The sequence below is a fragment of the Phyllobates terribilis genome, unplaced genomic scaffold (assembly GCF_046119375.1).
Source record: "Phyllobates terribilis strain yellow unplaced genomic scaffold, ASM4611937v1 Scaffold_9__5_contigs__length_417890890, whole genome shotgun sequence".
Lineage (NCBI taxonomy): Eukaryota > Metazoa > Chordata > Amphibia > Anura > Dendrobatidae > Phyllobates > Phyllobates terribilis.
In genome coordinates, this window is record NW_027362769.1 from 48,751,034 (window position 1) to 48,766,401 (window position 15,368).

General features: G+C 40.7%; 1 protein-coding gene across 19 annotated transcripts in view; it reads right to left on the bottom strand.

Annotated features, from left to right (window-relative positions):
- Positions 1-1,518: 1,518 nt before the first annotated feature.
- ABI2 (abl interactor 2) overlaps positions 1,519-15,368 on the bottom strand; it is a 149,383-nt gene continuing 135,533 nt past the window's right edge. For all 19 annotated transcript variants that reach the window (XM_073646415.1, XM_073646410.1, XM_073646428.1 and 16 more), the window contains 3 exons: positions 6,451-6,537; positions 5,033-5,206; positions 1,519-1,855 (listed from right to left, as the gene is read on the bottom strand). In XM_073646415.1, the coding sequence (XP_073502516.1) occupies positions 1,680-1,855; positions 5,033-5,206; positions 6,451-6,537 (437 nt within the window). In that variant the 3' untranslated portion in view covers positions 1,519-1,679. The remainder of the gene's footprint in view (positions 1,856-5,032; positions 5,207-6,450; positions 6,538-15,368) is intronic.

Consider the following 15,368-nt stretch of genomic DNA (forward strand, 5'->3'; position numbering starts at 1 on the left):
ATAGCGTGGGTGGCGACAAGCCGGACTGAATGCCATGAAGCACAACCCCCTATGACTAAACAAGCAAGTATGATATAACTATATAAAGTGGTTTTTACACATGAATAGACCACCGATTTTAATGAAAAAAGCGTGTTAGTGATGCACATTACAACACTAACAATGCAATGGGGACAGTTTAGATACTACAAAGGACATGACAGGTTCCCTTTAAGATGTGCTGCATGTCTTCCAGGAGACGTTCTATCCTCTAGGTCTCATGCACACACTGAAAATTAGGTCAGTATTTTAATGTCAAAATTAGAAGTAGATGCAAAGAGAAGAAATAATAAAAAATCTTTCCATTTCCTCTGTGTTTAGGATCTTGGCTTAGTATTTGTTTCCAAATAGTGATCAAATCTGCAATGTGTGAATAATGCTACAGGCTTGTTCACACATTACATATTTGCCGTGAAAAAAAACAAACAAGCAAAACAACAGCAAAGTAACTAAGATTTCTGAAATCTCATGCACACGTTGGTTATTTTTTCCTTGCAGATTTAAAGCAGTTTCAAATCTTCAGCATGGCAATTCTTTCAGTGTTTTTGCAGCATTTCCACCTATTCTAATGAATGGGAAAAAACATATTAAAGAGGCGTCAAAAATGCACTTATTTTACGCTTTGTTTTTCCTGTCAAAAGACAAGTATTTGCAACATACATTTCTGCACCAAAAACGCAACGTGCACTAACCATAAAAAATAATAAATTACTTTCCTTATGTAAATCACAATATATAATCTTTGATGTTTAGTTACAAGAATTTTACTGCATTTGTAAATTGTGCTGAAGTCTAAGTAAATAATAAAAATCATAAGCTAAAAACGTTTGCTTAGGATTTGAGGGTCATTGGTATAAATGGCTATCACTGGATGTCTTTGGGTCACTCTATATTCAATAGCTGTCAAATTAAAGATTGAAGTTTCCAACTCAGTCCACAAAATATCAGAACTGTGTTCTTTCTATAATAACTAAGAGGAAGAGCTACGGATCCTTGTCCTGGACCCCGTTATACAAATTTCTCTTTGGTGTTCCTAAGGTAAGTAACCACACTCACAGCATAAGGTATATAATCATAAGATTGTAAGGTAGTTTATAGTTAGGCAACCCCAAATATCTTCTGAGTATATTCACATAGGGCAGATTTCATACATCTGAATTAGGCTGTTCTTTAGCAACGAGCACAAGGATTTCTGCAAGACCTATTGGGAGGAGACAAAACTTTCTGCAACACATCTGCCATGTGTGAATAGACCCAAAAAAATAATACACTGCATACTTGACTATGGCAGAAATTAAATGTCATTACTCTAGCTACAAATACATGACCACATTATTGTGTGGAATAAGGGTGAAGTGGAGCTCATAAATGTCATAGACCTTTTCATTTCATTTTAAGACATCCAAGAGTCCAAAAAACTTAAGTCAATTGGCTAGAACTGCTCCAAAGCAGCAGGAAGATCACATATGATCAAACAACTTGTATCACTATTTCTTTTAATGGTCAAAAACAAAAAAGGAACAAAATGAAGTGACTTAAATGACAATGATCCTCTTCAGTTTATTAAGTGGCCCCCCAGTGGCTCATGGAAGTCTGGGAAGCCTCAATGGTTCTGTTCAGGGACTTTTGCTGTTGGGTTGTCATTCAGAATAGTGCATGATTGACTCCACGTAGTTGCCTGGGAAAAGCCCCGTCACCCCATTCATGACTCCCTCATACCACCCATCGTCGTTCTTCTTAATGACATAGATGATGGCTCCTTCCTGAAATGAGAGCTCGTCTTCTTTATCTTTCGAATAATCGTAAATTGCCACAACTAGGAGGGAATAAAAAGAAATATTGCATCAAACTTGTGGGGTACTGAAACTACAGAGAGTACTCTGTAATGGTAGTATACAGTGACCACACAGGAGTGCTTCCAGGCCATATTCAGAAGTTGCAGAATTACCACCAATATGCAGGGAGGATCACACCACAACTTACAGTACAATACGTGTGGGTAGAGCTTTCTGAACTCCATCCATATGTACTTAAAAAAATCAAAATTGTGTGGAAATCCACCAAAAATTTAACACATGCTTATTTTTTACAAAATCCTCAGCAGAATATATCCACCATGTCTGGACTTAGTCTTAGAAAAAAAGAAAATGAAGCAGCACAAGCTAATAGCTTGTCTATGTGGCACCAGTTGCAGCCCAACAACCGATAAAATGCCATAATCCAAAAAAAGCAGACAGCACTCAATAATGAGTATCAAAAAAGCTAAGTGAGTGCTTTTCTTGGCTCATGTAAAAGGTGGCAACTTCTCATCTCAAATGGTACTTTTTCAGATCCCACCCACCTCTCCCTTTAGTAATTTTGGGGCTACACTTCATTAGCATAGCTGTATTAAGTCATTACTCTAATGCTTTATTTTAACCCTTTCCTGACAGCTGTCTCTTACTGCCCAGTGATGTACAATCTCTGCTCTGAGATCACACAGTGGTGCACATGTGATCACCTGTTTTTATTAAATAAGTCAGAAAACACAAAACTTGACATCAAACACATTTCAAGGCTTTGTATTGCTATTGGCAATAAAATGCAATGAGGCAAAAAAAATCCAGAACCTCTGTCGGTCCTTAACCCATTAACCGTCCTGAATTCTTCATTTTTTAGGTTTTCATTTTTTCCTACTCTTCTACCAAGAGCCTGAATGTGTTCATTTATCTTATCTTTATGATATAAAACTGCAGCACCTTTCAATATTTCATTTGTATGAAAATGTAGACAGTCATTAAGACTATTATGGTACAAGCAGAGCTGTGGAGTCGGTAAGCTAAACCTCCGACTCCCTCATACATGGCTCATGTTTAAGTGATAAATTTACTGTAGCACAGATTCATCTCAGCTAAAAGTCTAGACCCTTAGATCAGGAATAGGACATTTCATAACTTTCCCAAATTCTTATGAAGAAATATTCCACACAAACTGCATTGAACTACTGTACCCAATTTATTATATATTTTAGGAGTCGATCCATTTTATACCGACTCCACAGCCCTGGGTACAAGACAGTCAATAAAGCCAACACTTTTTTGTACTGTTTTGATATTAATTTTCCATTATAACATACAGAAAAAATTCAAGTGGGTTAAAATGGTGAAAGTAAAAAGAAAAGCAACCCATTTTTTTTAATTTAATTTTTATGGTGTTCACTGTGCAGTAAAAGTGACCTAGCAATACGATTCTCTGGGTTAGTACAAGTACAGCAATACCAAACTTTGAATATGCAGTCATAAAGTATAAGAATGGATAAGGAATAAAATCAACTGTGTAGAAGACAAAATTTAGTTTGTGACGCCATTCTGTGAGATCTGCCACTTTTTATTATTATTTTCGGTGGTTGAACCTGTTTGAGAACATGTGTGTTCTGAATTGCAAGCGGATGTTCTTTCCTAATTCATTTTGGTGTACGTACAAAGGCTTTACCCCTTGGTATTGCAATTTTTCAGGGAGGTGCAACAGTCAAAAAACAACAATTCTTTCTGGCAGTTCAGATTTTTTTTTTCCGCTTTATGGCATTTACCTTCCAGGTGACTTAATTAAAAAATCTTGCTACACCAGACTTTTATAAACGCTGCAATACTAAATATTTTTGGATCTTTAAATTGGGAGAGTGAAGTGGGGGGTGAGGGGTGGGAGTGAATCAAACTTTTAGTTATTTAAAAAAAATCTTCAATTTGTTTTTCAGACTCCTTAGGTGACTTGAACCTGCGATCATCTGATCCATTTACGGCAATACTACAATATTGCGCAGTTTAATGAATATTATGGCTTCATATGAAGTCTAGCCTGAGGTTGGGCTTTACAGGAGTAACTTGATGGCGTCAAAATGAGCTTTCAGGATGTCCTCAGGTCCATGCACACTTTACAATCACGTTTTGGGGGAAAGAGGGGCGATGTGCGCCCAAAACAGCACCATCCCTTAAATCCACATGACTAAAATGTAGCTCTCAGAGATAGACCAGGACATTTTTGGGGTCAAACAGCAACAATCCAAGCTAGATCCTATTGCGGCTGTTAGAGGCAGACGCAGACTGTATGACACAGCTAGCATCTGCCATATGTGCAGCTCGCGCCATACACCCAAAGCGTAATGTACATGTATATCACAACTCAAAAAGGGTTAAAGGAGTGGCCATTTTCAAATTTTTAACATGCCATAAACAATTGGGTTTGGCTCTAAACCCCCAAATTTTATAGATACAAACGTGTAAATATTGTATGCAGCGCTCCTTGCATGCAACAAAATCGTGATGACTTCCTGGCTATCTCCGGGCTCTGTCCACTTCTGCCTAGGAAATAAGGACATTCTAGCGCATTGGCTGCAAAGTCTCCTGTACCTCCCCCTGCGTGGACAGAGACATTGGACAGCCAAGCAGTTATTTGGGTAAATCCCGTGATTTACACAGTCTTTATTCCTATGACATGGAGAGTTTCGAGTCTGATGTTCACTGTTCCTATCAATGGGAAGAGCTTCCTATCCATGGGAAGAGGAGTCTTTAAAATGAAAATTTAGGGTGAATAATGATGGGCTTCAGAGCATTCTGGCGCAAAACAATTTATGGCGTATAAAAATTTTACTGGTAAATTGCCAAGCAATTTAAAGCCAAAATTGTCTGTGTTTTTAAATAGGTTTTCCCACCAGAAGTAGTTATGGCATATCGATAGGACATAACGTTTTGATTGCTGGAGGTGTGACAACCAGTACGATCTCAGACAGAAGGCTTCACTAGTGCTGCAGCTCCTTCACAGTTGATCCACCGTCCAATGTAAACACTTAGTCCCCACTCTCCAGTCTGTCCTGTCCACAGGGTAGTATAAATGCTAATGTCATTCTGTCTGCAGTCCAGTCTAAACACCAGATCGATCTGTCAGCCTTCAATTTAATGGTTCCCTGTGCATTCAAGACTTATCCCAAAACCACCATAACAACAATCTTCTCACATACCCTTCTCTAAGTAGGTCCTTGGTGCCCACGGTGGGTCTTCTTCAGCATACGGGTCACTGTACTCTACTACAGCTGCTTCCTCCTCTTCATAGTCTTCCGGAGGGGGAGGCGGTGGGGGAGATTCATCAAATACAGGTTCTTCTGCAGGAGGTGGGGGAGGTGGAGTCTCAGAAACTAATTTGACAGAAATGTGAGAATAAACTATGCAAGAATAAAAGGTGTACTGACAATATATATTGAGGCGAGGCTTTGACAGATAAATATACTTGCAGCACAAAACACACTTTAAATCAGATCAGTCACCAGAATTCACAATACATAAATAGATCTCTTAGACCTGATGAGGCTGGTGTACTTAGTTTGAAAATCCATGTCAGAATGGCTGTATATCCCTAAATTAACATGAACATTTTATGAGTCCAGCTAGAGCTCAATACTCGTTTTAATAATAACCAGGTAAAGTTTCCAAAGGACTATACAGCCATTCTAACACGTTTTTATATTCGGTACACTAGGCTCGTCAAATCCCTGAGGTCTGTTCAATAATGTATGCAGTCTGGTGATGGATTCATCATTATATTTCTTATTGCTAGAAAATTATCTGTATATATATTTAATATCTGGAGACAATTTTAGGAAATAAATAAATTAGGAAGGAGTTGATAAGGGATTTCTATGTTACTAAGGAGATAAATAAATTAATAAACTTTGGCTACGGCACTAACTTTTAATTTATTAATATATGACCATATTCTAATTCCTGGGTGTAAATCCTAATTAACAAATTAAAATACACATTGTATTCTCAAAAAAAAAATTACCGTACACAAAAAAGGTTATGTTATAATAATCCAGATAAAGGAAAAATTGATTTTCATTACAGATCATTCATTCTGTGAAACAAGATGTAGGGTTTTATCAGAAGACACCAAAAAGAATGAGAAAAAAAAAACAACAACTAGTAGGGATATTATGGTAACAAGAGGGCATTCACTAAGACTGGAAGAGAAAAGGTTTCAGCACCAGCATAGGAAGGGGTTCTTTACGGTAAGAGCAGTGAGAATATGGAATTCACTGAGTGAGGAGACGGTAATGTCGGATTCACTACACCAGTTCAAGCGGGGACTGGATGCATTTCTAGATACCAGGCAGATTTCAGCATATACTTAAAAATAAAATAAAATAGTAGGTTGATACAGGGATTTATTCTGACTACTGGTTTCAGAGTCGGGAGGGAATTTTTCCTCAGGTGAAGATTGGCTAAATCATTTGGGGTTTTTGCCCTCCTCTGGATCAACTTTAGCAATTACAGAACTAACAGGTCGAACTTGATGGACACAAGTCTTTATTCGGCTTTACAAACTATACTAGTTGTCATTCAAATTAGTGGATATACATTTCAAGTCCCAGAGACTTACTGTTTTCTTGAACTCTAGCCACGAATCCCATCAGAGGTAACTGTGGAGTTACCTGAAGTATAGAGGGAGGTGGAGGAGCATGCGATACTGCGAGAAAAGGGAAGGATATTAGTGAACACCATTCACACTGAATCTAAGTAGAATACGGTTATCACTTTAGTTATTAAAGGCGGTTGTCTAGGATTACCAAAAATGAGCCTGTGCTGCAACACCAGACAAAGCTGCTGGACAAAACTTTTTCCTTATTCTTCACAACCACTGAAAGGGAATCTGTCAGTAGGATCAACCCTCCTAAGCAATCTATATTTACATGTAGGTCACAGGAAGCTGAATAACATGATACCTTGATATTTGTGATCTGATGTCTTATTCCAGGGAAATCCATGTTTTCTTACATGTAAATGAGCTGTTCCAGGCTCTGGGGAGGACGCTGATCTGCATGAGAATCTGCATCCAGAGATTATTGTAAATGAAAGTGGGAGTTAGGCTGCATGCCCACTATGCGTTTTTGCCTCGTAATTTCCGCAGCGAGAACGCTTAAAAATGCTTGGTAATACGTGCCCCATGGTCCCCAATGATAATCCGCATGTGCTGTGCACATGCTGCGGAAATTTCCGCTGCGGATTATCATTGCAGAAAAATACGCAGCATGTCCATTAATTTTGCGGACACGCAGCGTAATTGCTGCCATTGACTTGCATTGGACAACGTGACATCCGTATCACTGCATCTGCACAAGCGGATATCACACGGTTCAATGTGCGGATGGTTCCCAGGTCTGGAGAAGAGGAGACTCTCATCCAGACCTGGGTACCATAGAACCTGTTAAAAAAAGAATTTAAAAAATATAAAAAATAAAGATTATACTTACTTTCCGATGTCCTCCCGGTGTTTTCTCCGCTCCGTCTGGTCTGCTGTATGGGTCGCGGTGTTGTGAAGGACCTGCCATGACGTCATTGAGTCATGTGACCTGTCACATGACTCAATGACGTCACCGTAGGTCCTTCACACCACCGCGAACCTCCCAAGACACCGGACGCAGCGGAGAATACATCGGAAGGTAAGTATAATCTTTATTTTTTACCATTCTTATTCTTTTTTTTTAACTAACTTGGTCACACTACTATAAATCCATGCCGGTTGCATGGATTTATATAGTGTGAACAAGTTGTCAGGCACTTTTCCAAGTGATGCTAAAATCGCTTGGAAAAGCGCTTGATAACCCGCATGCAGAAATGCATGCAAAATCACTTGACAAACGCTTATACCTGGCGGGAAAAACGCATTTTAAAACGGAAAATGCATGCGTTTTTCCTGCCAGGGAGAAGCGGAAAAAATATGCAGCATTTCTGGGCACATAGCCTTATCAGTGTGAGACATGTAACTAAGGCTATGTGCCCAGAAATGCTGCATATTTTTTCCGCTTCTCCCTGGCAGGAAAAATGCATGCGGATTGTACATGCGTTTTCCTGCCAGGGACATGCGGAAATGAAGCGGTCTTCACTTTCATTTCCGCATGCGGGTTGACAAGCGCTTCCCAAGCGATTTTAGCATCACTTGGAAAGTGCTTGACAACTTGGTCACACTATATAAATCCATGCAACCGGCATGAATTTATATAGTGTGACCAAGTAATAGTTAAAAAAAAAAAAAAAGAATAAGAATGGTAAAAAATAAAGATTATACATACCTTCCGATGGCCCACGGTATTTTCTCCGCTCCGTCCGGTCTGTTGTATCGGTCGCGGTGGTGTTTCAGGACCTGCGGTGACATCATTGAGTCATGTGACAGGTCACGCGACCGCCGACGTCATTCTAGGTCCTTCACACCACCGCGACCCATACAACAGACCGGACGCATTGTTGAGGAGGCCGGGGGCCATTGGAAGGTAAGTATAATGTGTTTTTTTATTTTAAATTCTTTTTTTAACAGGTTCTATGGTACCCGAGTCTGGAGGGGAGTCTCCTCTTTTCCAAACCCGGGTACCATAAGCACATAGAATCGCTTAAAATCCGTGTGTGCAAATGTGCTGACACGGATATTGAGCATTTCAATGCAAGACAATGGCGGCAATTACGCTGCGTGTCCGCAAAATTAATGGACATGCTGCGTATTTTGCCGCAATGATAATCTGCAGCGGAAATTTCCACAGCACATGCGGATTATCATTGGGGACCATGGGGCACATATTACCAAGCATTTTTTAAGCGTTTTCGCTGCGGAAATTCCGCGGCAAAAACGTTTGAAAAACGCATAGTGGGCACGCAGCCTAACACAGAAGAGGAGAACGGAACTTTGTCTTCTCAACAATATTACACCCTGTGAGAGGGAGGCAGAGAGGATCCTGCAGATGTGTCAGGTATAATCACACACAGCTCTGCAGTGAGATCAGGATAGCAGAGATCGACCATTACACATCACACTGGTAAAGCCCCCTCCATCAGTAGGTCTTTGAAATGTGGGAGGAAACCTACAAAAACATAGGGAGAACATACAAACTTCTTGCCTATGATGTCCTGGGTGGGATTTGAATCCAGGACCCCAGAGCTGCGAGGCCACTGTACTAACAACTGAGCCACCGTAAGTCAATCTGCATTACTCAGCAGCAGCTACTAAACAGTGAATGGACCTACAGTGTTATACTCCTTAGCACTAAGGATAGGTTCATCAACATGAAGTAGTGGAAAACTCCTTTAAACAGTAACCATATAGAATGTAGGATGCTACTTTATTTATTACAGAAATAATAGATTTTCCCCCTTTTTATAGAGTGGAATTGATCACTTATGCAATACAATTTCAGTTCATATTCTCAGTTACACTAGTCTAACAAAAACAATGTACACTGCTCAAAAAAATAAAGGGAACACTCAAATAACACATCCTAGATCTGAATGAATGAAATATTCTCATTGAATACTTTGTTCTGTACAAAGTTGAATGTGCTGACAACAAAATCACACAAAAATCATCAATGGACTTCAAATTTATTAACCAATGGAGGCCTGGATTTGGAGTCACCCCCAAAATTAAAGTGGAAAAGCACACTACAGGCTGATCCAACTTTGATGTAATGTCCTTAAAACAAGTCAAAATGAGGCTCAGTATTGGGTGTGACCTCCATGTGCCTGTATGACCTCCCTACAACGCCTGGGCATGTTCCTGATGAGGTTGCGGATGGTCTCCTGTGGGATCTCCTCCCAGACCTGGACTAAAGCATCCGCCAACTCCTGGACAGTCTGTGGTGCAATGTGACGTTGGTGGATGGAGCGAGACATGATGTCCCAGATGTGCTCAATCGGATTCAGGTCTGGGGAAAGGGCGCACCAGTCCATAGCTTCAATGCCTTCATCTTGCAGGAACTGCTGACACACTCCAGCCACATGAGGTCTGGCATTGTCCTGCATTAGGAGGAACCCAGGGCCAACCGCACCTGCATATGCTCTCATCTCGGTATCTAATGGCAGTCAGGCTACCTCTGGCAAGCACATGGAGGGCTGTGCGGCCCTCCAAAGAAATGCCACCCCACACCATTACTGACCCACTGCCAAACCGGTCATGCTGAAAGACGTTACAGGTAGCAGATCGCTCTCCACAGCGTCTCCAGACTCTGTCACGTCTGTCACATGTGCTCAGTGTGAACCTGCTTTCATCTGTGAAGAGCACAGGGCGCCAGTGGCGACTTTGCCAATCCTGGTGTTCTGTGGCAAATGCCAGGCGTCCTGCACGGTGTTGGGCTGTGAGCACAACCCCATCTGTGGATGTCAGGCCCTCATACCACCCTCATGAAGTCGGTTTCTAACCGTTTGTGCAGACACATGCACATTTGTGGCCTGCTGGAGGTCATTTTGCAGGGCTCTGGCAGTGCTCCTCCTGTTCCTCCTCGCACAAAAGCGGAGGTAGTGGTCCTGCTGCTGGGTTGTTGCCCTCCTACGGCCCCCTCCACATCTCCTGGTGTACTGGCCTGTCTCCTGGTAGTGCCTCCAACCTCTGGACACTACGCTGACAGACACAGCAAACCTTCTTGCAACAGCTCGCATTGATGTGCCATCCTGGAAGAGCAGCACTACCTGAGCAACTTCTGTGGGTTGTAGAGTCCGTCTCATGCTACCACGAGTGTGAAAGCACAACCAACATTCATAAGTGACCAAAACATCAGCCAGAAAGCATTGGTACTGAGATGTGGTCTGTGGTCCCCACCTGCAGAACCACTCTTTTATTGAGTGTGTCTTGATAATTGCCAATAATTTCCATCTATTGTCTATTCCATTTGCACAACAGCATGTGAAATTGATTGTCAATCAGTGTTGCTTCCTAAGTGGACAGTTTGATTTCACAGAAGTTTGATGTACTTGGAGTTATATTCTGTTGTTTAAGTGTTCACTTTATTTTTTTGAGCAGTGTATGAAACAGCCAGAAAAACAAGCACAAATTGTTCTGGATATCAGGTTTATTTTCTAACATTCATAAAGCAGATAGTGAAGGCAACAGAACAGTTAGGATATGTTGCTGTACAGTCCTGGAAACTGAAAATGGTGGCGTAGGTCAGTAAAACTGCTCTAAAATAAATATATATATATATATATATATATATATATATATATATATATATATATATATATATATATATATATATATATATATAAAAAATAACTACTGTCATTACAAGTAGTGAAAAAAAATATTCAAGTGTGTAACCATTCATAACTGTGAGAGCCTCTCAAATGGCAATCTGCATTTTGAGTACACAGGCAAACACAAATGGCCTCCTATATTAAAGCAATTTTGGATAAAATGAGGGCTTTTATCTTCTATCCTGCATTCAAAAACAGGAATTTGGACTATAGTTGTTATAGGTATCAAAGCTACTTTTTCCCCCTGTTTTTTTTTATACATACAGCATCTGTCCTCTAAGTCAGGGTTCCCCAACTCCAGTCCTCAAGGCCCACCCAAGGTCATGTTTTCAGGATTTCCTTACTATTACACAGGTGATGGAATTATTGCCTGTGCAGGTGATGGAATTATCACCTGTGCAATACTAAGGAAATCCTGAAAACATGACCTTGGGTGGGCCTTGAGGACTGGAGTTGGGGAACACTGCTCTAAGTTATGTAGAAATGACATTCTGAAAATGCGTTTTATCAGCTTTAACAGAAAGGCAAATAGCCTTGTTTCCCTGTGCATTGACTATGCAAGAATAAGGGCACAATAAGTCAGATGACTACAGTAGGCCATTACAATAAGTAAAAGTGAAGAGGATGTGTCTATAGTGGTGACAAGTCGGGTTTTTTATGAGAAGTAGCTGGAGAAACAAGCAGGAAAAGATCTAGTTGTGCAAAAGGTTAATACAAATGTTCTATATTAATTGATCTACAAAGAAAACTAGACTTTCTTCCTACTCAAACCAATATTCAAAATACAAAACAAAGATATTCATGACTAAAAACTGACCTATTATTCAGTAATTTAGAACCAATGAGTTAAAGGAGCTGAAAATTCATTAACTCCTTTTCTTCAGCTTGGTCATGTGCTATTAAAGGGGTGGTCCAGTAGCTAAAATGTCCTTTCTAAATATCCAGCTTTACACCCTAATCACATTTTCGATTTAGCTTTATTATAAAATCCCCTACACTTCTCCTTATCCTGCTAATCTCTGAATATTTTTATTACTTCACTTCCTGTGACGATTCATTTGAGAGGAGTCTTAAACGGGATGTCACAGGAGGATAGGGCTGCACTCGCTTCCCTGCACAGTCTATTGCCCCTCTTGGAACATGATGTCATCAAGGGGCGGAGCTGCAGCTACTTACTACATTTTCTTGCATCGCTGCCCTCTGAAGATGTGCTGGTTTCATGGTGATGGAATCTGCGAGAGAGGCGAGTGCAGTGCCAGCACCCTGCTTTTATCACTGTCGCTTCTAACCGTGAAGCAAAATGTCATCAGGAGACGGAGATAGAAGCAGTGTGAGTGACACCAGCGCCACTCCAGAGCTTCTATCACAGCCCTCAGCTAATCATCATTGGGGGCGAAGCTTGTGTCAATTACACAGCTTTTATCTCTGTCCCCTGATAATGATTCATTTGAGGGCAGTGCAAGAAGCTGTGGGGTGGTGCTAGTGTCACTCATTGCTTCTATCTCCACTCCTAATGATGCCTTGTTTCAGTTAGAAGCAGCTGTGGCAGAGACAGAAGAAGAGTGCGGGCGCTGCAGTCACCTCTCCTGCAGCTTCTATCACCATGGAACCAGGTCATCTTCAGAGGGTGGCGATGCAAGAAACTGTGGTAAGTAACCACAACGCCGCCCCCTGATGACGTCCTGTTCCAGGAGGGGCAATAGATTCTGCAGGGAAGTGAGTGCAGAGTGCAGACTCAGCCTCCTGTGATGTCCCGTTTGAGACTTCTCTCAAATGAACAGGAAGTAAAGCTTAAAAAAAAAAAAAAAGAAGAAGAAGACGACACATTTAGAGATTAGTTTCCCGAATAGGCTTGTAGTATATACACATTTAGAGATTAGCAGGATAGGGAGAAGTGTAGGGTACTTTATAATAAAACTGAATACAAAAGTGGTTAGGGGGCTAAAACAGATATTTAGAAAAAATATTTTCGGTACTGGGCCATTGCTTAGATTGCTTTTGTTAGAGACAGGTGGCAGCAGTACAACAGTCAACGTCTTCCCTGTATAGTGGGGCTTCCACCAGGATGTACTATTATGGGCTGGGAAGTTAAAGGGATTGGCCACTTTCTTTTAGTGCAACTTTCCTCACAAACTGACCAGCACATCTACCCATATAATGGCTGTTGGTGGAAGAGCATGTGACAAGACCAGCTTATCAGCATCCTCCAATTGTGAAAGCTGCATTCCTAGTGGAGGAGGCTGATGGACTGGTCTATTCATATGCCCCACCAACAGCAGCCATTTTATGTACAGAAGTGCAGGTCAGTTTGTAAAGAAAGCTTCACTAAGGAAAAGTGGCCGACCTCTATAAATTATATATTGCATTTCTCAGTTTTACCCCACAAACATAATTTAACTGGATTAATTAAAAACAATGCTCATGTGTAATTTATTGCATCTATATACTTCTTTTGTTGCCCCTTATGTTCATGCGGTTCCCTCTTAGAATGCCCAATGCTGGTGGCCACACAGTAGCCCAGTCCTACTTTCTGGATCCTCTTGTACATTGAAGTGATACTTGCTGTTTTGCAGAATAGCCAATAAGAAGCAGCAACAACAACCTAGAGGCAACTTTTGCTTTTTTGTATTTTTTAACAGCACAGAAACCATTAAAGTAACCCACGTGGCATAACGTCATGTGAGCCCTGCAAGAGCCAGTGCGGTCAACGCTGGAACGGCGATGGCAGTGGAGGGGAGTATAAGCTATTGTTATTTTATAAGGGGATATATAGTCATTGAGAAGAGATTGAACGAGTAATAGACAACCCCTTTATTTTTTTTGTCCCCCCCCCCCCCCCCCTTGACAACTTTGCTTATTCAGATGTTTGAGACAGAGTCATGAAATTCAACTTTTACCAAATGTCATATTTTTTTGGCATTTCACTCCAGGTGCTAAAAGATGGCAAAAGCCAGTTAAAGGTAAAAATAAAGAGCATTTTTAATTTTGTGCCAAATTCATGAAACACATGCTCCATTTAGAAGAATTTGGAGCACTAAACGTCAGCAAATACCACAAAACAAAAAAAAGTGTCTTCAATAAATCTCAAAGGATGAATTGGGCCCTATGTTTCTTCAGTCTCTCAAACATGACATTTGAAGCAACCCTCCAAGTCCAAATGAAAAATCTGACTGTTGCATCAAAGTACCATAATTGCCCTTTTCTGGTGCAATAGGTAGAGTTTGGACGATGAAAATGAACGATTTCAACCAAAACAATAGTTTGGTACTACTACTCACCAAATCAATGATTGTTTTACCTAATCGACGATGCACAATGATTGTCCAAAATCAAGTCAGCAATGTTTGAATTTTTCGTCTGATTATCACTTGAAAGACCAATCTTTGATCAAAAGATCTTTTATCCATAAGCAATCTTTCAATGAAACAATATTCCTAGCAATACTTTCCATCCTGTTCCCGGTGTCATTGAACACATATGGCCAAGCTAAACCTATATGAAAAAAATGTGTATGGCTCTTGATCTATTCTGAAAATAATGGCTTGCTCACATGAGCGTACAAATCAGACGAGTGCAATAAGAGAAAACATTGCATTTCACTCTGCCCAATGTTATTAAATGAGTCAGCGCTGATCTGCGAGTTTTTCCTGAGCTCTAATCAAACTGAGGGGAAAAAAAAATTGCAGCATGCTGCAAGTAGCCACATATATCGGATGGGACTCACCAATGCAAGTCTATAGGTGCGAGAACAAAATCGGACGGCACAGACCATGCTTATGCCGCCCAATTTTTATGCACCCATCTCAAAGAAAACGACAAATTTCATCAGCCAAGTACAGTAAATTCACAGCATGAATCCTCAGAATAGATAGATGATAGAATAGATAGATGTCCTGCAGATATATAATGTCAAAAACGCATTGCATACTGATGTCCTAAGGAGGCTAGTTGAGAAAAATCGCATTGTACTTGCATGACACTTGTCCTAATTTTTTTGATCAACATCGGAGTGATTTTTTTATACGATCGTATTACTCCAGCCTAAGGGTTCTTTCATACGTCCTGATATTTCCGATACTGGAAATGCCGGTGTCTGTGTGTTACATACGTGTGGCATTGGTCGTAAGCCATCTCTGCGACATCTGGATTTCATGGCTGAGCAGTGGCATGAAGCGACCGCTCAGTCATGAATCCAGGAGACACTGATCTGCACTTGGGACACAACTTCAGTGACGTCATTGAGGTTAGCGCAGGTCATTGACGCTGCAGATCCCACGGGCAGCT